Source organism: Corapipo altera, unplaced genomic scaffold (assembly GCF_003945725.1).
Source record: "Corapipo altera isolate COAL_440 unplaced genomic scaffold, ASM394572v1 2b, whole genome shotgun sequence".
In the NCBI taxonomy this organism is placed as follows: domain Eukaryota; kingdom Metazoa; phylum Chordata; class Aves; order Passeriformes; family Pipridae; genus Corapipo; species Corapipo altera.
Genome location: NW_020884874.1, coordinates 24,869,059 through 24,891,832, shown reverse-complemented (window position 1 = coordinate 24,891,832; position 22,774 = coordinate 24,869,059). Strand labels below are relative to the sequence as shown.

General features: G+C 38.2%; 1 protein-coding gene across 5 annotated transcripts in view; it reads left to right on the top strand.

The window, feature by feature from the left end:
- The window catches only part of ZDHHC14 (zinc finger DHHC-type containing 14), a 99,881-nt gene that overhangs the window by 40,138 nt on the left and 36,969 nt on the right, over positions 1-22,774 (top strand). For 3 of the 5 annotated variants that reach the window (XM_027631195.1, XM_027631182.1, XM_027631166.1), the window contains exon 2: positions 15,740-15,912. In XM_027631195.1, coding sequence (XP_027486996.1) covers positions 15,740-15,912 — 173 coding nt within the window. The remainder of the gene's footprint in view (positions 1-15,739; positions 15,913-22,774) is intronic. The other 2 variants (XM_027631189.1, XM_027631174.1) reach the window with 1 other exon arrangement.

The following is a 22,774-nucleotide window of genomic DNA, read 5'->3' as shown; positions in this document are numbered from 1 at the left end:
TTTGTTTACACTTCACTTACTCCTGTTGACATCCTTGGCATAGAGATTTCTTTTTTTTACCTAAGTCTTCTGTGAAGGAGAAATATACCTTAAAATTATGAATTTTTAAATTGTGTTTATAGGTTTAAGGTTTAATTTAGTTCTTCAGTACCATATGAGAAGCACCTTGAGAGGTTTTTAACAAGGACAGTATGCCAGCTTTTTGAGAACAGTAAGGAAAAACAAGGCAAAACTTTAATCTGTTGCTTTGGGCATCAAGTAGTCAGTAAAGAAATAGTAAAAATAAAATAATAAAGGATTTGCTGCCATTCAACTTTCCTTCTTAAAAAGGTCCCCTTTTTTGTCACTTTTGTTTCATTGGTTATTAAAATTGTACCATTTTTCACTCTATTGTAGTTTTTAATATAACTGTCATTAACATACTTTTCTGTGAAATTTTTTCTTTATTCACTGATGCTCTTGACTGTGACAATAGTAACTGGGCTTCAAGGAAACTCTTGCTTAAAAGCTGGAAACTCTTGCTTAAAAGCTAAGAGTAAGAACACAAATCATTCCGTTTATAGACCTTCATTGCATTAAGGTGCTCCTTTTGCTAATTTTAGTATCCAGCTAGATATTGCAAGGGAACACCACCTTGTGGACTAATTCCTACAGGTGTTTTGATTATTTTTGTCAGTTGTATGTTTCCAGAAATGGGAGAGAAGGGGTTGATAGAGTAGGAATTAATTAAATGCTCTCAAAGATTGTATTTATATTGGCACTAGGTTCCATTCCAGGACCGGAATCCAATTCTGGTGCTTATCATGTTCCTAAATGCTGAGTTTTTTCTCTGGGACCTTATCTTAGTGTAGGATGGGCTTGCAGAACAAGTGTTTACACTTTTTTAGGTTACAGATCAAAATGCAGCTGAAGATGCTATGAATAATTATTACTGCTGTTGAGAAACAGTAGGTTCACGTTCAAAGAGGGAGATTTGTGGTGTCCTCAGGATGCTCAAAGTGAGTTGATCATACCCTCTGCATAGTGCATGAGCCTGAAACACAAGCCTGGCAGTAGTTCCTGGTTGGCAGATGTGGGCTGTTACATTTTAATGGCTTTTCACTGTTCTAACAGTCTGAAAAATTGCAGAGAGCTCTCATCTTAGTATTTCTCAGTGTCTGTGTGGAGTTGGACACCAGTAACAGGGCTCATATCCATTCATGGCTATGCATTTTAATTCAAGAATAGTTGCATTAAAAATCTTTTGAGGGAATGGATGCGGCTATACTCGCAACTTGATATTTGCCATGCTGCTTGCTATTTTAAGGTTTGTAGCTTTTCTGAATGGAATAACTGCACTGCCAGCTCTTGCATGTTTGCTTCTATTCCCTCCAGCCCTAGTCTTTTCTGCATGTTTTAAACAAGGTTATTAGTATGTATTTAGGACATAGAATATGAATGTTGTATTGCAATGCAGGACAAAACCATAATATTTAGCATTTTAATGAACATAAAATTAAAATAGAAGTTTCTCTCTAGATTAGAGTGTGTGTTAGGATAATGTCTGGTTTTCATAAGTCGTATAGTTTTCAGTCCTTTTTTCATCCTTTCAGCAAAATTTTTTTAGAATCTTCTGTATCCTAGTAAGCTTTAACTTCATAGACAGAACAGAAATGTGTCTGACAAAGCATCAAATATGAGAAAAGAATGGAAGGGGTCTAGTAGTGAGAATGATTTGGTTTATTGCTTTAACAAGGGCTTTAAAAAATAAGCAAGCAGGAATCAAATACTCACTTCATTGAGAAGTTTGGTTGCCTGACAGCACTTCTGGACTTCAATTTTTGAACTTATTCACAGTGATATGATGATATTATTTGGTGTGCTCGTCATACCAGTGAACCTTTGAGGGTTTGATCTTCTTCAGGCTAATAAAACACTAGGTAATACATTATTGTTCAATAGATGTGAAAAATGAAGTTTGGTTTGGCATGTAAGAGGGCAAAATAATTGCTTTTGGAGGAATAAGTGCACATAATGTTATTTAAGCTTATAATGTAAAGTTCAATGGACCCGAAATTAGATTTACAACTGTATTTTAAGGTTGCTTGCATGACTGTCCGTTCTTCTTCTTTTTTTTTTTCTCTTCAGAGAAAACAGAGTACTGGAATAAAGAATTCTATACTTCAATTGTAAAACAGAGTACTTTCCTATGCTTTGAGAGGCAAAGGTTTTTTGTATACCTGTGAAGAAACAGAATCTTGTGTTCCTGGTCTGTCCTTTATTTGTAAATAGAAATTGCTTACTCTGCTGCAGTGCATGTACACTTTGCTTTGTCATTGATTCACTGTGAGCATTAGAGTAATGTTAATAACTAGGAACAAGATGCACCAAGGTCTTTCTTTTCTGAACACATGCAGACAGGAAATGCTATAAATCCCCATTACATTGCACCTTTCTGTAGAAAAACTGTGCAGATATGAACTTGACAACTCCTGAACTTTGTTGTCATGTAAAGCGTACAGGAAGGAGGAGGAACGTGTTGGGCATTTACCTTTTCATTTAGTGCAACTATTTGAAATTACATAATCAGCACCCTTCTTAGTTACATGTAGCGTATCTGTTTGAATGTAGTATGTTCTGCAAACCTGAAAGGGAAGCTTTTACATGGAGAATGAACATAATCGGAGGACGGGTTGAAAGAAGGCTGACGAACATTACCATTGCATCTTCTTCCTGGTTATGGTCTGTGTAGGAAGCCGCTGATTATTCCAGGGTAGCAACTGCTCTTTTAAGTTCAGTTGCCAATATCCTCAGATAAGTGGGGACACTGGTGGGGTGTTGTGAAAGCTGCAACTCCCCTCTGATACTGTAGCACAAGGAGCATGTGAGTTTGGAGCTTGTAGAGAGACCCGAGCAGCCTCTGTTCTCTGATGCCCAGAGTCCAGCCAGGAGAGAGCCTGAGGAACTTGGGAGGGACTGACCAAAGACAGCAGAAAACCTGGTTAGAAATAGAAAACACCAGGTCGAAAAGTGGAACTCATGATACCAGTACTTGAAGGACTCAGTGAAATAGGTTGCACGTCACTGATTTACATTTAGAGATAGTTCACTACAGAGATATTGGCTGTAGGCTGTAGCATGATGTTTTCTCCAACCAAGTGCTTTTTTTTTTTTTTTTTTTTTTTTGGTAGGGTAGTGGTCTTATAGTGGTATTTCATTGGTTGCTGCAATCTTTGTTTTATTTTAGCTTCTGTGCAATTGTTTTAGATATTCAGAAGATTTCCATTTTTATTGAACTTGGTGCCCTGCTGGTTTCCTGTTTGTGTAGAACTCCCAAGCGTTGGTGCAGTATTTGCATGGTTGAGAGTGTCTGGAGGAATTGTTTTTATGTCAGCATCTGAAACTGGAAGGTGGACAGCAGAACATGTTTAACAGTGGAAAGATGGAGAATAAATCTTGTGTTACAATTCCTGGGAGTATATTCTGGGAACAATGATTTTCATGGCTGGCTTGCCTTAGAGAGAGAGTTCACATCATTCCGCTTGTCTACTGGACATCTGTATAAATACTGGTAAAACAAGTGTTCTTTCAGGGGGGGCTGGAAATCACATCATAGATAGGTGCTAACAAGTTGCATAATTGAAATGTTAGGAAAAAAAAATTTAAATTTACAGTCACGGTGGATGTAATAAAGACCTTCTTTTTTTTTACTTCACCTTCTTGTGACAGTTTTTAGGAGTTTTGGCAGTCTGACAAAAATAGACAGATGTTAAATTGAAGAGGTAAATTATACTTTCAAAGAAGGATAGCAGTAACACCTTGTGTTTGTTTTTCTTCCCTACCTGAAATCCTGGTTCAATTTACATTAAAATTGGGAGTTATGGTAATTACTGGACAAAATTGCAGTATCAACTTAACTGGGAAAAGACTTGAAAATTTTAATGAAATAGTAGAAAGAGAAATTTGCATATGAAAAAAATTAAAACTGAGTGGCAATTCTAAATAAAATATTTTTAAGAAACAATGGAAAAACTAGGCATTAATTTGTCATCTTACATTCAGGTCTTGTTTATGCTTTAGCACTCAAAATATTTAGTTACTCTACAGCAGCTAACAGTAAATTAACTGGTTCTTAAGTGACTGACAACTGTATGAAGAACATAATTCTTTTAAATGTGGAAATTTTTTTACTCTTGAGCTTGCTACAGAACCTTCTATGATATCCTCAACTTCTAACAATTAATGGATTATTTTAATAGTTTTTAATTTTTAAGTAAAATTTCTGTGATAATTTTCATTATATTTTTCTGTAATGCATTTTTCTTTATGTAGTTGGTTGAAGAGAAAATATGCTGGAATATGCTTTTCTTGTCTAAACAGGTGATGTAAATCTCAGAATTGATATGTGGTAGAAATAAATTTTGGTGAATTATACAAGTGTTCAGGAAGAGAATAATGGAATTAATAATTTCAGTCAGTGGTCTTTCTCGAGGAGAAAACGCTTGTGCGTGACGTGTTTGTGGAAATACAGAGGAAAGCAGAATATATTAAAGCCACTGATTTTCAATTTGAACGTGCTTATCTAGGTTTGGTAAGTATTTAACATCGAAGTGTATAAAGAGCATTTTAAATGTCTTCCTAGAAAAGGAAAAATTCAGACAAAAGTATTTCAATATTCAAACATTGCAATCTTTTCTGCACCCATCCCTATCCCTAAAGACAAATAAATAATAAAATAATTAAATAAATGCTATGACATTGCTAAGCTCTGGTGATTCAGAAGTGATCTTTCAGTGCAGGATATTTCTTAAACTTACATACCTGGACTTGTGTGGCTTGCACCCAAATCTCATTTCTGATGCAAAACAGTAAAAGGCTATTCCTAGTTTTTTGAATTACATTGCTGACCCAAATATTGCAGTGGTGATGCTTTTTGTGTAGATGAAGCACTGTGTGTTTTATTTTTTCCATGAAATAAATGATTTGCCTCAAGCTGATCTTGCAAGTTGATATATTTAAACTGACCCATTTTTAGATATGGAGATTTGGCACTGCTTTGGAATCATGAGTGCCAATTAGTTGTTGGGGGTTTTTTGATCTGAAGTGGCTTGCAATATGCCAGTCTACCTGTCCAGTGAATGCGTAGTCTGGGGTAAGAGAATTTGCGTATTACTATGAGGAGGCAGTAGGAGAAAGCAAAGGATGCCATTTTGGGTAAAACTCTGCCAGTGCTTGTGGAGACCCACAACCATGAAGTTACTACTAACAGGCCTCTTGGGTCTTTGAGAAGGATGATCAATTTGCTGAATTGCTCAGCTCTGCTTCTTTTGGGGAAGAGGATATAAAAGTCTTAGTTTTATCCCCCTTCTTGCTTTATGTTCCCAGTGGCTTTATTATAACAATGTGATGTATACTTTTGATATGTAGTATGGGCAGGATCATCAGTTCTCCACATTTTTATAAGTAAAGGAGCCCTAGGAAGTGATGTATCTCTATCTGTTTTTCTATGGATGTGCAAAGGCTTCTATTATAGTGTATTCCACTGAGAAGTTAAGATTTTAATGTTTTTTCTCTGTATTTTAGGTGAAAGTTCATTTGTGGGTTTTATACCAAAGACAGGAAACCGAATAGCCCCCCTGTAATCCAGGAGGAAACAGTGACTTGCTGAGCCACTTGAGTCTGTGGGACCAGATGGGATCTACCCAAGGGTGATGAGGGAGCTGGCAGAAGAGCTCGCCAAGCCGCTCTCCATCATCTATCAACAGTCCTGGCTCACTGGGGAGGTCCCAGATGATTGGAAGTTGGTGAATGTCACACCCATCCACAAAAAGGGCTGCAAGGAGAAACTACAGGCCTGTCAGCCTGACCTCAGTGCTTGGGAAGGTTATGGAGCAGATCATCCTAAGTGCAATCACACAGCACCTACAGAATGGACAAGGGATCAGACCCAACCAGCATGGGTTTAAGAAGGGCAGGTCCTGTCTGACCAACCTGATCTCCTTTTATGATCAGGTGACCCACCTGGTGGATGAGGGGAAGGCTGTGGATGTGGTCTATCTGGACTTCAGCAAAGCCTTTGACACCATCTCCCATAGCATACTCCTGAAAAAACTGGCAGCCCACAGCCTGGACAGGGGCACTCTGTGCTGGGTTAGGAACTGGCTGGAGGGCCGGGCCCAGAGAGTGGTGGTGAACGGTGCTGCATCCAGTTGGCGGCCGGTCACTAGTGGTGTCCCCCAGGGATCAGTGTTGGGCCCAGTTCTATTTAATATCTTTATTGATGATCTGGGTGAGAAGATTGAGTGTACCATTAACAAATTTGCGGATGACACCAAATTGGAAGGCAGGAGGGCTCTGCAGAGGGGCCTGGACAAGCTGGAGAGACGGTCTGATTCCAGCGGGATGAGGTTGAACAAGACCAAGTGCCGGGTCCTGCACTTTGGCCACAACCCCCTGCAGCACTACAGGCTGGGGACAGAGTGACAGGAGAGCAGCCAGGCAGAAAGGGACCTGAGAATTTGGGTTGATAGGAAGCTGAACATGAACCAGCAGTGTGCCCAGGTGGCCAAGAAGGCCAATGGCATCCTGGCCTGGCTCAGGAACAGTGTGGCCAACAGGTCCAGGGAAGTGATTCTTCCCCTGAACTCAGCACTGGTGAGGCCACACCTCAAGCACTGTGTCTAGTTCTGGGCCCCTCAGTTCAGGAAGGATACTGAGGTGCTGGAGCAGGTCCAGAGAAGAGCAACAAGGCTGGTGAAGGGACTTGAAAACAAGTCCTGTGATGAGAGGCTGAGGGAGCTGTGGTTGTTTAGACTGGAGAAGAGGAGGAGGCTCAGGGGAGACCTCATCACTCTCTACAACTACCTGAAAGAAGGCTGTAGCCAGGTGGGGGTTGGAATCTTCTCCCAGGCAACCAGCAGTAGGACAAGAGGGCATGGTCTTAAGCTCTGCCGAGGAGGTTTAGGTTGGATATTAGGAAGAAGTTTTTTACGGAGAGAGTAATCAGACACTGGAATGTGCTGCCCAGGGAGGTGGTGGATTCACTGTCCCTGGAGGTTTTTAAGATGAGACTGGATGTGGCACTTAGTGCCATGGTCTAGTAACTACAGCAGTGTTGGATCAAGGGTTGGACTTGATGATCTCGGAGGTCTTTTCCAATCCAGTTGATTCTATGATTCTGTAATTCTATGACTTGCAATATGGAGAACTGCAGAGGAAAAAAGATTAAAAAAAAAAATCCAGGGTAAGTGAGCAACTGTGTGGTGGTTAGCTACCTGCCAGGTTAAACCATGACAATAAGACAGTAGATCTACTATTCCTAAGCTGATATGACTATATGTGGGATTTCATTTTAAATCTAAATCCACATAGCAGCTGGGTGGATCTAGAAACAACAGTTGAACTTCATCCTGCCTTCTGTGTGTTCACTGGCACTCATTAACTGTACAGTGAGTGAAGTTGTTCAGGCAACTGATCAAACAGAAAATGAATGGTTTTGGGTATTTTGGTTTTTTTCTGTTTTCCAGAAAAGGGAACAAGTTGAAAACAATTCCTCTGTTTTAACTCAGTGTTAGCCAGCTCATTTGTGCTATACTGGGGTGTGGCCAGGGGTAGGAATTGCATTTACAGGCCTTTGCCCTTTAGCAAGAGCTAGGCTTTACATTTAGCCTTAAGATCTTATAAATAGTGTAGGGTGAAAATAAAATATGGTTCATTGAAAGCTTGGAGCTGGCAGCAGCTTACCTGTGTGTGCTTCAGTTTCCAGAGAATCCTGTGAAAAATCATCTAGAAGCTCGCACTCCTTGAGGGACTTGCTCATGATGTAAGGCATTTCCGCTTGTTTTGTCCCAGTTTTCATTTCTTTTCATTAGTACTTGGGATTAACCTGATGGTTTAGTTATAAAATCGCCTAACAGGAAATTATAAGAAATAATAAGGAAGTAATATGGAGCATAACAGGAAAGGAAGTGTTCTATGTGAGCTGTTTAAAAGAAATGGTGAGTTTACATATTTAGTGGAATTCATTAATTGGTAGTTGTACACTATGAAAAACAGACCTTGCACTGTATGCAAAACTGGAAAATTCAAGTACAAGTATCTTTTTGGCTTTTTGAATAAGTAGTCAGAGAACAGAAATAACCATAAAGCAAGACTTTGATTTGCTGCGTGGTTGGAAGCCATGACTTTTCTGAGTTTGTCTTTTGAGGATATGGCATACTTGCATTGACCTTTCATAAAGAAACCAATTATTTGCTAAGATTCAGGCACTCGAGGTAGAGTTTGGTAGATATTCCTAATTTTCTTACTACCTTGCTTGGAAATTTCTGGCCAACAGTTGATGCAATCAAAATTTTAGAAATTGTGTTCTTTAAAACACAGACGTTCCTTCTCTGTATAACAAAGCAAAATTTAATTGCCCTTGTAGGAGCTTCAGTAACCACATCTGTTTTGCAGACAGGTTCATATTGCATTATGCATGTTATTTATCCCAGCTTTGAAGTTTGACAGCAAATCATTAGAGTTAATTCACGTAGCAATAAAAACTGGGAGGTCATGCAAGGCTGTTACTTTGATTGTTGTATATCTGCTTCATTAAACCCTTAAGACCTTTACTTGTAGAAGAGAGTTTGTGCTTAACTTCTACAATGTCATAATCAACCCTGCTTGCTTAGCTTCATCTAAATTCCTACATCCAAATCCAGCCAGTGAAAATCTGATCTCAATGGTAATGCACTACAATTTGAGTCAGTGCTGCAAGGTGTTCCACTGAACACTTGCAGGTTTGAGCAGAGGACAGACAGGTCCATGCAGTCTTTCATTCTTGAAATTGCTCATGTGCTTGGACAGCAGTTTGAAAGACCAAACTGCAGAAAGTTTCCACATGAAACTTTGAAGACCATTTGTTGAGCTTTTCCTGCCTAGGGTAACATTACTCTAATTTTATTTCATATTAGATTTCTGAAGTACTTAATTCATTAGGTTTAAGGATCATGCTGTTCGGTAATCTGTGTGGTTTCATCATATTAATCTTCTTTAAAGTAATCATTTTTAAGTGCTGGTGGAGGCGAGGACCACTTAGGTACACACTATAATTACTATTAGTCTATATGTCTTCCCACTTTAAAATTAATTTTAATTTTAAGTGGAGTTACCCGCAAGCAGTATTGCAAATACAGAAAAAAGTAGGATGTATCCAGTACCTTAAAATACAGAATAAACAAGTAAAGTATTTAAGTAAAGTTCAATGCCACTTTTCTGTAATAATTCATTAAACATGCCTTTCTGATTTTAGATTGTTAAACTGAGGAGGAAGTAATATTCTGTGTATTGTTTCCCCTCCTGTTGTCATTTTGCCTTTTGTTTGTCAGGTGTTGTTTTCCATAGTCTTCACACGTTTGAAGCATTCCAAATTTCCTGGATTTGAAATGAAGCAAGTTATTAGAAGACTGATTTTTGTCTTGTATTTTGTCAAATAAATTTTGAAACTGGTTGGCTACTCTGAAATGAGGGAGCGTATGATTTAGAAAAACTGTACAAAACACAGAAATAATAACTAAATAAATCTTTTATGAGTAAATTTCAAATCCTATTGAAATTAGTCTATGCATGCCTTAATATCTCTTTAAAAATTCAGTAGGAATTTTAAAGGCTGTTCAAAAGAATCAGGCAGATGTGGGAAACTAATGCAGGACTTCCTCAGCTAATCTTGTTAGGAATTTCACGTAACATTATTTGGACTAATCTATACTCAAATTACACATTTTTTGTGTGCCAGCAGCATGCTTGTGAAAAAAAACAAGTACAAAGAAGCAACCTTTCAAAGCCTACAAGAGAGTGAAATTATTTCACTCTCATCATTCTCTTTGTCCTGTTTATATATTCTTTCTCAGGCAGCAACCTCCAAGTTTCTTGCTGTGCCCTCTGTTTTGCCCATCTTTCCATCTTGTGCTGTCTGTGTTGTTCTTCATGTACATCTTTGGCTGCTTTCTTTAAACTGAAAACTTGTCATTAGAAAAATAAATTATGAACTATTTTTATTCTTCTAGCCCAGAGTCTTGATTTGCCTGTGATTTGTCTGTGTGGGTATTCTGTTGCCATCTCTAAATTGAAAGAGGTCAAGGTTAGAACATGGTTTCACAAGAGGCAGTGGTCTGCATGAAGACCTTACTGACAGCTGCTGAAATGGAGGTCTCCTCCCTCTGTCCCAAGTTTCCTCTCACTATAATTTGGTGTGTGCTTCTTTCTCTCTTGCTTTGTGCCTGTCTCAGTGCTCTTTTCCAAGTGCATGTTTGGTTTGTTAAAGAGACAGAAGTCAACAAAATGGTGTTGTTTTCATACGTTTTAGTAAACTAACTTTGCTCACAAAAGAACCTGATGAAACTTTATGTTGGCATAAGGGCAGAAGTTTGGGACTGAGAGGCTTGGAGCAATGATGCAGTAGAGTGGAAAGGAAGGGTAAACTGAGAGGAGCCATAAATGAAAGTGGAAGGAGAAACGACAAACCATTTGGGCTAGCTTAAAGAAAGCAGCACAGTCTCATTCAGATGTTAACTTGTAACATGTGGAACTGAACTCGGGGTTTGCAGTGCCAGCCTTCTCTCTTTTGTTGGACATCACCTGCATACCAATAGCTACTGGTATATTAAATAGGCTATACTTGGAGAAATGGAAATTAAGTTGATGATGTAGGAAAATGAACAGTTATTTTATTTCCCTATGTTACTTGGTTCAGCTATATTTATAGTATGCTTTTCCTAGAGTACTTATATTTGATATCTACTATGAAGAGTTTTATGTTGATGAAAAGCTTGACATAGAGTAGCCTTATAACAGTCTTGCTAACCAAGCTTGTAGGGGTCTTTTTTTTTTTTAAATTAGTGTAATTAAGTGTGATCTCTGCATGAAATTTGTACTTTTATTGTTTTCTGTCTGCCAACTGTGCGAATACTAAATGAAATCTCTAGTGTAACTAAAGGCTTAGCCTCTCTCCAAATCTCCATTGTCCCTACTGGGCAAATTTGTCATTGACTGAATCTCCCCATCAGTGAATAACTGTCAGAGAACTGTTCAGGAAAGCCTTCATCTTTCCAGGAAGGGCCTTAAGGAGACTTCTCTTCTTTCCTCCCCTTTTCTGATGACAGTGCTTGCAAGTTGTAGGACTCTCACTGTGTGTACTCCTCAGTACCGTTACTATTTGTACTCTTCCGCTGGTGTCCATAGCCACAAGGAGCATGGTTACACAGTTAAGAGGGCTGCTGGTAAGAATTGCTTTTGTATCCTTTGTTTGCAGGGGTGATACTTGATAATGTTACCAGCATGTTTTTATTTTTATCTAGCTATGACAGACTAGTCTTCCAGCAGATTTTATTTCCCTCCTACACTCATGCAAACTTTCACACGGTGCTTCAAGCAAGCAGCTGAGAAGCCAAGCAAAAAGCAAGGCTGAAAGTATAAAACTCCTCTATTAATTAATTCAAACCTTTAAGTTGTGTTATAGCTTGCTATGTGCAGAACAAATATTTTTCTCCGGAGAAGCTATTTTCACAGTCACAGTTTCTAGTGGGATCTGTGGTTAAGTAGTATTTCCTAAAAATTTTCTGGGGTGGACCTAATCAGTACTTGCTGTCATTACAGATACTGATTAAGAACAATTGTTCTATTCTAAGATGTAAACTGAGGAAATCTGCTCGCATCTAGTAGTTACCAAGTGTCAGTTTGAAAAGCTTGGTCACTGTTTGCTCTATAGTAGGACAGAAATTTTTCTGGACCTCTCTGCTTTTTGTCATAAGTGGTGCTGGCATTGGATAGGTCTCTGCTCAGGGAGTCCCTCTGCCTGCAAATTCTGGAATTTGCTGTCAGGAAATACCCACTAATGTTTACTTTAAAAACTCACTGAAAATACCATCAATAAAAAGATATTTCTTGTAATATCTGAGGAAAGCTGATGCCTGAAGGGATATATTCTCATTTAAAGAAAATTAATTAAGGACTTTGAGCAAATATTAAGGATAATCTTTTTCCATGTACTTGACATTTCTGAAAGTAGTAACACTAAAACAAATAGTTTAATATTGACTTAATGTAGCAGTACAAGTACATTTGTTATATAAGCATATAAATATAAACTATGTAAATATACAAGTGTATTTCTGCAGATACATTCGCAATTTTGAGCTAAGATTCACATTTTTAATTTGGAGTCATGTTTCATCATCATCATGGCTAGGCTTCGCAAACGAAGATTTGGGAAGGGCACTACCCACGTTTGTTACAAGCACACTGGTAACTAGAAAGGCCAATATGAGATAGGAACATCTGGTTGCAAAAGGCACAGCAGAAAGGCTCCTTAGGTGGTATATTCTGCAAGACACGATTCTTTCTGCATTGTCTTTTCTCCTCGAGAGTGATCCTGCGTGCTTTCTCAAAAGCATCAGCAGCGTTATAGATGGTGTGTCTCCAGACCTCCCATTTGGAGGCCAGAGTAGACCAGTTATGTTGATCAATATGGCCAAGGCTGAGATGTTGTTTCAGGGAGTCCTTGTATCTTCTCTTCGGGGCTCCTCTCTTGCGGCAGCTGGTGGCAAGTTCACCATAAAGCAAGATCTTAGGGAGGCAGTGGTCCTTCATCCTTGAGACGTACCCTGCCCAGCACAGCTGTGTTCTCAGCAACATGGCCTCAGTACTTGTGACTGCTGCTTGTTCTAGAACAGATGTATTGGTCACATAATCTGACCAGTGGATGTTTAGGATTGTACGAAGGCAGCGTTGACGGAAGCGTTCTAGGAGACGCAGATGGTGGCGGTAGATGACCCATGATTCAGATCCATATAAGAGAGTAGACAGCACAATGGCTCTGTAAACACTGATCTTGGTGCTTTTCTTCAAGTGTTTATTTCGCCAAACTCTTTTATGAAGCTTTCCAAAGGCACTGTATGCCTTTGCTAACCTATTGTCTATCTCTCCATCAATCTTACCATCTGAGGAGATGAGGCTACCTAGTCATGTTTAGTGGATTTTTAATAACCCAGGAGAATTACAATTTTTTCACCCTCCTTTTTTATACAGAGATAAAGAAAAAGAGTCTAACAGTATCTACTGGTTTCTGTTGGTGATTTTTGTGCTTTTTGTTTATTTTTTTTTTTATTTAGCTGACAGCTACTTGAAAAATTAATTGGACCTTTTTAAAGGATAGACATCAATGAGATCCCTGCAGGCCCATGTAATCAGACTGTATTAAATGGTCCTACCTAGGCTTACTGTCTGAATCTCTGTAAGGACTGTTTACTGAGCTTGAAATAATTTCTGAATTGGTGGAACATTACTTACTTTTCTACATTATTGATGAATTAATTCCAAGTCAAAGTTGGTAAAATACAAGTTGTTAAACCCTGAAAACACCTTTAGGTAAAGCAGATTACCTTACACTTGCTTATCATGAAGAGTATACGCAGCTTTGAGAGTGGGGTTTTTTTCACTGCTGATGGACTTGGTTCAGCAAGGCAGACAGATGTTTTCATGTTTTTTTACTATATCGAAGACATCATTTTCAGCAATGCAAGGCTTTCTCAGTATTTCAGCACAGGATTTTGTTCTTTCTACCAATTTCCTGTGAAATTACTGTTATAAGAAAACATGTCAGTGTCATGATGGCCCTTCACTTTCTGTTCTTTGAGTATCAATGAGATTTTGTGTATGTAGATGCCATTGCTGTTTTTGTGTTAACACCTGTCAAAATTGTATTGCACCTATTGTGCTACCCTGGGATTATCTCATGTTACCTTTCACACACATACATCTCTTATTTGGTCAACAGACTTCATCACAGTTGCAATTTCTTTGGTATGTATAATGAATAATGCAATGGAAGAATAATAGCACTGTGCTATATTTAGTGTTCATTAATGTACATGTTCCTTCTAATCCTTTTAAAAATATGTTCTTGCAGCCTATTTGTACTCTTGTCTGAGCATATTACAGTAGTTTTGATTTCAGTAATACTTTGCGGCAAGAAATAAATTGAACACTAGGACATTTATACCCTATGAAAGCTTCTCTTTGGTTGTTCATTGTGACTGACTTCTAATGTGAAAGGAGGAAGGCTTGTAGCTACTAAGGCTTATGTCTTGCTACTGCTTCCCTTAGTTAGCACTGATTTTTATAAATCTGGATCTTTGAGATTTTCCTCAAAGTGTACATTTGAAGTACATCTCCCAGTATTTAAATAGTCCACTTGTTATAGGAAACTGTAGGATCTCTTGTCCCTCACCTTTATTCTATACCCAGTTGTCTTTTAATATTTCGTAACTTGTTACACTTGTAATATTGCATTCATGTAGGAAGGAAGATGATTTCCACTCGTACTGGTGTAATGCACAGTGTAATGTTTGTGGACTCACTGCATCCATGAAACCCACTATGTTTGAACCATCCAAATACATTTAAAAGGATTATGCAGACAGATAAACATTTTGTACTTGGTAGCTGGTATGAAAAGTGTTTCCATTCTCTCCCCATCCCGCAGAAGTGATGGACAGTGAAACTGCCACTGTCATCACTTGCTCAGAGTTAACATTCCACTGAGGCTGACTGACTTGCAGTGCAAAAACTTGCGCTTCTGAATCATCATTTGAGGCAGTCAGCAGAAGCGGGGAAAACGACGTTAATTAAACTTGATTGATACCTGGAAGCTTTAGATGAAGCCCTAAGGCCTAGAACTTGTTGATTTTTAGCTTATGTTGGGCTTAGGCTTATTTTATGACTTCTCATGCAGACATAAGAAATACATGAAGCCATGTATTACCCTACTTAATATGAGAGCTATGAAGAGAATCTTCAACCTGTGTGTTTTCTAAGATGGTCCTGCAGTGCTTACTGTGTGACTGAGATTAGCAAGACTGGTATACTGTTTAATGTCTAAGTGCTCATATCCCTTCTTTTTGCACAACTGTAGAGAGGTATTTATGCTTGTCTAGTGTTTAGATTTCATGTTTCCATCCATTTTGATTTCATCACATGTAAAGCTCAGAGGAAAATTTGCTAAAACTGTAATCCAATCTAGACCCCTGCACATATATTGTAAATCTGGTAACCACAGGGCCGTTTTTGTCCTGCTGAAGGGCTGTTGATGTTACCATAGGCATGTGCTCCCCACTCCAATTATTTGGTCCCAGGTGTGTTGCACTGTCATTTGCACTCTGTTTACTTTGTAAATGAGTAAAAAAGTTTACCAAGTTACAAGAACAGGATTAAGAAAGAGAATCAGTAGTGGTGTTATAATATTGATATATACCAAGGCTATTAAAGGAATATGTCACAAGTTCTTGAGCACCATCTTGCTCTGGTGGATATTAAATTCATTGTATAGACTTAATTGCATTTTCCAGTGTGGCTTATTTCATCGTGTTATATGCAGGTTATTTCCCCTTCCCTCACTCTGCCCAATTTACTTTTATGTAACTAGGCATTAGGTGAAGAAATATATAAGCTTATTATCCTGTACTAAAAATATTTTCTTATGTAAATGAGTATTGCATAATAGCGAGACCATTATTATGCTATTTCGGCCTTTATTGAACAAATCATTGAGAAATTTTAGAAGTGTCATAAACACATAAACAGAAATTTCAGCTTCAGTAAACATTCCAAGACAAGTAATTTATCCATAGGAGTGAGTTCTTCATATGCATTTATAGAGGTAAATAGTTTTTGAGAGCAAGTTGCCCTATGTGTTGTTGATTGTTTAATCTTTTTCTCTTTCCAGTTGTCCATATTTGTCAGAGAAGATTACACCTGCTATACCTGCAATTGGTGGGATTCTTTTCTTTTTCGTGATGGGGACCCTGCTGCGTACTAGTTTCAGTGATCCTGGTGTCCTCCCCCGCGCAACACCAGATGAAGCAGCAGATCTAGAGAGACAAATAGGTAACACGGAAGGTCTGTTGTCTCTTCGCTTTCCTCCCGAGGGTGCATGTACTGTGTGAAGGCAGTGTGCTGCTCTGATCATGAGAGCACTTACTCCTATCTTGCCACAGTGATTGTTCCGGAATTGTCATGTCTAATAACATTGCAGTGATTCCTGTGAAAAGATCAGTTCTTCACCAAAAAAGTAAACACGATCCTGGCCTTGGACTGCAATAGTTATTACTGTAAATACTTTTCAGCAAATCTGGTAAAAGTCTCTCTGTGGTGCACAAGAGAATACTTTTTAAATTGTTTTTGGCAAAAACCCTGATATTTCAAAGGTTCTACAATTGTGCATCTTTTAAAGTAGCGTATCCTCAGAGTTTTAACTGAATTTAATTGTTATTATTTATATTGTGAAACTGTATTAATGTACAGTAAAAATGTTACTGTTTTTTATTTATGTAAAGCCAGCATAATTAGAGAGCTAGATTTTAATCAGCCTCACTTATCAAGAGAATTGTTAACAAAATTCTAAAAGTGAGATTTCTGCAGCTGAATAGCTAAAATGTGCTACCTGGATAAGAAACCAGGATGAGTTTGCAGAGTTGCTTCATAAGCAGTGGATTTGTGTGCTTATTTTTTAGTAAGCTAGTAAAGCTTACCAAAGGCTACTGTATCTGCTTTGATATGACAGCCAACGGAAATCCAATTTTTCTGAAGCAGTTTCAGAGGAATGCTCACTCATATAATTGAAATGACAAGTAACATGTTTATGCAAGCACAGGAGAAATACCTGAGGCATCCTTGACATTTAATGCTATAATACAGTCTTGGGCTTTTTACAATAGAAGTATTTAAATGTTTACTATCCATCTGAATTTCAGAAGTGGTTGAATCACCTTGCTTAAGCATCTGAAAATCTCAGAAAAAAAGGTATACAGCTTAGGCCACAACATTTCACCAAGATTTTTTTTAATGCATATGGAAAAATATAATGAAGCATTTATTTAGCACCTTTTCCTAATCGGTGTTATGGTCTACTTTCATTGATCTCTTTCAAGGAATTCTTTACCTAGAATAAGGTACTGGCTTTAGTCCAAAATACAGGCGTAAGTTCCAGTTTAAGGAATTGCTTATTTACCCTGAGTGCAAAGAAACGTTGATCTATGTCAGGAAAAAAATTATTTCAAATAAGCAGTTAACAATAATTTTTTGTTAGCATCTGTCAGAGTTTCAACTAAATAAAAAACTAACAATACAAATTGGAAACTAGAAAAAATTCTGTATCAAAAAGTTGATTAGGAGAGTCAAAATGTTTCCATATGTGACTATTTCAGAACTTCTGTTTACAAATCATAATTTATTTAAATGATATTGCATACTTGCTTCACAGATTCAGGCTGCTGAGCTGATCAAAGCCACTGTCTTTTCTTCAGCAGTAGCAAAGGCAGTAGTCTTCCAAAAAAGACCAGTGGAGTATTGAAGCAAGGAATTACATTGCCAGCAAATGTGGAATTCCCAAGCATGAGGGCTTATGGCAAGTCTGATAGAGGAAGAAGCTAGGTAGCTATAAGAAATCCTTCTGCCCTAAAACTGTGACTCTGGATTCAACAATAGAAATGGAAAGAAGGATTTTTGTACTCTTAAAATATATTTTTTTTTAATGTACCCTTAAAAGATGTATCCTAGTGGAGTGGTGTCTGTGCAGCAGGAAAAGCTGAATGGCTCCCACAGTTGAAAGGAAAACTAGATGCTCCAAAGCTATCATTCTGGTTAGATTGCCTTGTAACTTGCTGTACTTTTGAACTTTCAGTGCCTTCTAAAGATGTGGTGTGAGGTTAACAGTAATATATTTCTAGGCAAGAAATTCTTCAGATAACTCACCTAAAAAATAATGCCTCTACCGAATTGGTTTTTTTCTAAAATCTGTGTATGTTGCATATGCTATCTGTGGCTTTTACTTTACTCAAGTCATTCTTAGATACTTGAGTCTTACACTGCCCTACCTGTCTCTTTGGGAAGCAGTCTCCCAAAAATTATTACAAATGCAGTGAGAAACAGTTCTGTTCCTGAGAAGAGGAATTCTGATTTAAGAATGTTATTTAGAAGGTTTTTTTAAAACTTTTTAAACTAAGGCATAGAATAGAATGAGCTGATTAAGGAGAACAGTTCTCAAGATAAGGCCCTCTAAAGAACCTGCCGGTACTTCATTCTTTCAGGTGACTTTTTGGAAACAGGGTCATCATACTGACAATGAGAAATGTTTCCAACTAGGCTGTCACCCTTGTTTGGGTGAAGATGGGGGACTAACAGAACTGTGATGCTGCTGTTTTCACCCTCAGGGTACAAGAATGCAAAGCAGTTGTTCTTGCAAATTTGCAGTGTTCATAGAAAAACAGAAAGTGAAAGAAACAGAAAAAGTTGTCCAAAAAGCAAAAGGGACTTCTATTATTGAAAAATATTACATTAAATGCACATCATCAAGCTATCCTCATCCAGAGGAAGGTTGGAAAATATACTAAGAGGCCATTCTGACTGTATTTGATTGCCGTCAAAAAGATACTTGTATCATAAGTGGAAATAGTTTCTAAAGGTGAGTAAAAAGACATGGCACAAGTATATTTGGAAAGTGTGGGAAAGGCAAAAGTAGAGTGAAGTCAGTTACAACCATCAAGGAACAGTAGAAGGAAACAGTACAGGTTCTGTTAGAGGTTAGAGGAAGAAAGAGCAGCTGAAGGTGTGCTATGTTGTTGGGAAATGAGAAATAGCAGAGGGCAATCGGAAGGATCAGCACTGCTTTGATCTCAGAAGATAACTTGTAGCTTCTTGACTGCTGATAGGAAGTACAGGTCAGGAGAGGGAAAGTAGTTAAAAGTCTGTCAATCTACTATACTGTATCTTTACTGGTTTATCTAATGTTCTACTTTAGTAGAAATCTGTCAGTTTTCTCTCTAGAAACTGTTCTCTGGTTAGAGACATGGATTAAACTGCTAAATGATCAAATTATAAGAATTGGACCTGGCAAGGAGTGGGGTTTATGGCCATTTAAATCTCAAAAAGAGCAACAAAGTATTTCAAAGCAAATCAAGTGTAGCCAAACTGATGTCCTTCATTGAAAGAAGTAACGTTTTCTTGGTGAAAAAGAACTTTTAGTGGAAAAGAAGAAGCAGAATTTTTCACTCTGAGCTCTTGATGCTGTACTGCGTGGTATTATTTCTATATAAATTTTGGAAATAAGGTCTAGATTAAATTGCCACAAAGTCAGTGATCAACTTTTTGAAAAGACACTCTAGTAGCAAATGGTAGGTGATCAAGTAGGATATTTCAGAGACTGATTGTGGGCTTAAGAAGAATATGCTTAACTCTGAAGTTAATGCTGACATGGGGACATTTGCAGCTACTGGGTTTGATTTTTTTAAATATATTTTAAATAGTCTCAGCAAATTTAGGGAATAAACACAAAATGCATGACTACAAATGGAAATCAAATATTAACAAAAAAGGGTCTAATTGGTGAATGGACACTTGAGGATTATCCACAAGCAGATTGATATTCACAAGCACTGTGATATGACAAAAAGGGGAAATCCTTTTTGGGATGTGTTAGAAGAAGAGTCATTGCATGAACCAGAAGTGACATTCTGTGATACCTAGTGGTGATGAGGGGTCAGTTCACTGTCTGGCTTTAGACACCCTGTATGGAAACTCGAGAGGAAGGCAGGAAAACAGAAGTCTAGAAAACAGGACCTGTAAGAATATTTAATACATACATGTGTTTAAGAGAGAAGAGGAGCAAAAATCTTAAAATACTCTAGTTTGGTTGCTTTTTTTTTTTTTTCTATATAACAACAAAAGCAACTAGATTCATGAGGCTTATATAATGCAAAATCACTGAAGGTAATGCAGGGTTATTTGCTATAAAAGTGCTATAATTTCACTGAAATGCAGCATGGTATTTTTTTTTTCTTCTCTAAATGGAACATTAAATTTATTGATGTAGTATTTTTATTTTCGTTATAACTTTCATTGAGATTGGAAAGTCATTTTTACCAGGGGAACCCCAGTGGTAATTGCATTATTTTCATGGTACTTCTGCAATAACACAAAATATACTGAGGGGGGCTGTTTTTTCTATGGAAACATAAATACTAGGAGCAGCCATATTTTGTAGCCTCTTTGCAATTCTGATACGTATCTCTTGTAGTTACATTAGTGTGAAATCACCTCAAGTGGAAAAGTTCTAAATATGAAGACCTAAAAGGATAACCAAATCCAGGAGAATGGGTTTCGCAGATGAAAAAGTGTCTGTCCAGTTGGCATACACAAATTTAACAATTATTCCTCAAAATTGATCTTGTTTGCATTGAGTAGGTGATAGAATACAATCATAGAATCACAGAATCAACTGGATTGGAAAAGACCTGAGATCATCAAGTCCAACCCTTGATCCAACACCACTGTGGTTACTAGACCATGGCACTAAGTGCCACATCCAGTCTCATCTTAAAAACCTCCAGGGATGGTGAATCCACCACCTCCCTGGGCAGCCCATTCCAATGTCTGATTACTCTCTCTGTAAAATATTTCTTCCTAATATCCAACTTAAACCTCCTCGGCAGAGCTTAAGACCATGCCCTCTTGTCCTACTGCTGGTTACCTGGGAGAAGAGACCGACGCCCACCTGGCTACAACCTCCTTTCAGGTAGTTGTAGGGAGTGATGAGGTCTCCCCTGAGCCTCCTCTTCTCCAGGCTGAACAACCCCAGCTCCCTCAGCCTCTCCTCACAGGACTTGTTGTGAGTCCCTTCACCAGCCTTGTTGCTCTTCTCTGGACCTGCTCCAGCATCTCAATATCCTTCCTGAACTGAGAGGCCCAGCACTGGACACAGTACTCCAGGTGTGGCCTCACCAGTGCTGAGTACAGGGGAAGAATCACTGGTGATGCAGATAAATGAAAATATGATCATAGTAATTTATCCTTCCAACCTTTGGATTTTTCTTCAAGCTAACTGTCTTAATCTGTGTGTATCTTACTCATTTATTCTGTGCAACCAGCTCAGACCAGATCACAGTTTCTTCTTGCTTGCCTTTTGCATTTTCAAAAGCCCTGAACTCAGTGTATAAGCTACACCAGCACACCATCTCTGGAAGTCATTTATGTCTTGGCTCTGTAATTTACATTGATGCTTAAGACCACATTTGAGACTCCTTCACAATTCCTTACCTTTCATTTGTTTTGAAATGCAGAATTTGATTTCGTTATAGCCTTATAAAATTAAATCTGTGCCACAGCATAGGCAATTTATAGAACTGACAATATTCTGAACAAATACATACTGTTTGTGGGTATAACATGTTTTACTTTCTCTCCAAAGGTGGGATACGAACTTGATAGGCTTATAGTCACAGCTGATATTGCACTCTTTAAACAACATTCTTAAAATAAATGTAGTGAAATTACTTTGTGTGTCAGGTAAGTCTTAGAAAGTTCTTCCTCTCTAGACTCTTCTTTTCCTCAGCAAATCACTAAAGATGAACTGATCCGATCCACTTAGATGCAGAGGGGGGAACCAGGTTCTAAAACATTGCCATAAGTGAGATTAAGGCACAAACGAGACCAGATGCTGGATCCCAAAATGATAATTCAACTTTATTTTGTAACACAAAAGAGCCAAAAGAAATAGAAAAGTAGAAAAAGCTAAGGGTAACTGCTAAAAGCACAGGACAGGAGTTACCACCACCATGAAGTGCTGCTGGCTTTCAGGTTGGTAGATCTCACTCTGGCTTCTTCCCTGGTCACCTTGTAGCCTCTGAGGAGTGAACCAGCAGGCCGAGTAACAGAGTGGCAGCACCTTCCATAGCATTCCTCCAGCAGGCCCCCAGCACGGCCTTAAATACCCTCGCCGTGGTAGCCCCTGGGTACCCATTGACCAGTTCACCAGTATCCAAGCAAAGTTTGCCTGGTACCAAGACTCCATCTTTTAATCAGTCGTGACACGATCATACCTTTCCAATAAAGTTTTAGACTTCAAGAAGATCATGCAATTCTACTTTTAAGAAAATAATACATGATTTCAGAAAAACTTCAGGCAGCAAGTCTTACGTCTTAAAGTCAAGACCAATATACGGTCGATATCTCTTGCTGGCTGTCAGATGAAGAGCTATCTTAAGAATGCAGTTAGCAGCTGGTGGTTTCAGTCTAAGCCAGGTTCCCAGTATTGTTTGTCCCTGAGATTACTGTCTGGAAACAAGAACATTTTATTAAAGTTCTCTCCCCCCACTCCACCCCAAAATAAATTAGTCGATCCTCTTGTAGCCTGCTATTGTTAAGCATGTAGCTTAGATTTAAGTGGTTCAGTACAGTGGAAGATATTTCTTAGAGGTCTGCATTTTTGTAGGGCTTTGTTTTGTTTGATGTTTTTTCTGTTATTCTTCAGATGTTATAGGTTATACATAAAGATTTTTTTCTTACATTGTCATTTTCTTGTCAGGAAACATTACAATTATTTCAAGTTGCTGACTTTTTTTAATAATATTGTTTGAAGATTGAAATTGTGTCCTGTTAAAGTTGTCAGCAAACCTTGCATAATATGATTGTGAAGCTTGTATAGAGACAATGTGGGGAGACCACCTAGAGGCTGTCTGTCTTAGGATCTTAAGAATATTGACCAAAAAATCCAACCCTTGATTGAGCAGGAGAATCCCAGTGATATGTATAAAAACTTGCAGTGTCCGTGTTTCATCTAAACAGCACCTCTTATTTCTTTTCAGGATAATAAATTGAGAAGTCTAAGTGGAGTTTGTTGTCACATTAGAAGGTTGCTAGCCTGTACTGTAACTCAATTAAATACTTATTTTTTTGGAGCAGTTCGGGTCTCTTGGTCCTGCAAAGA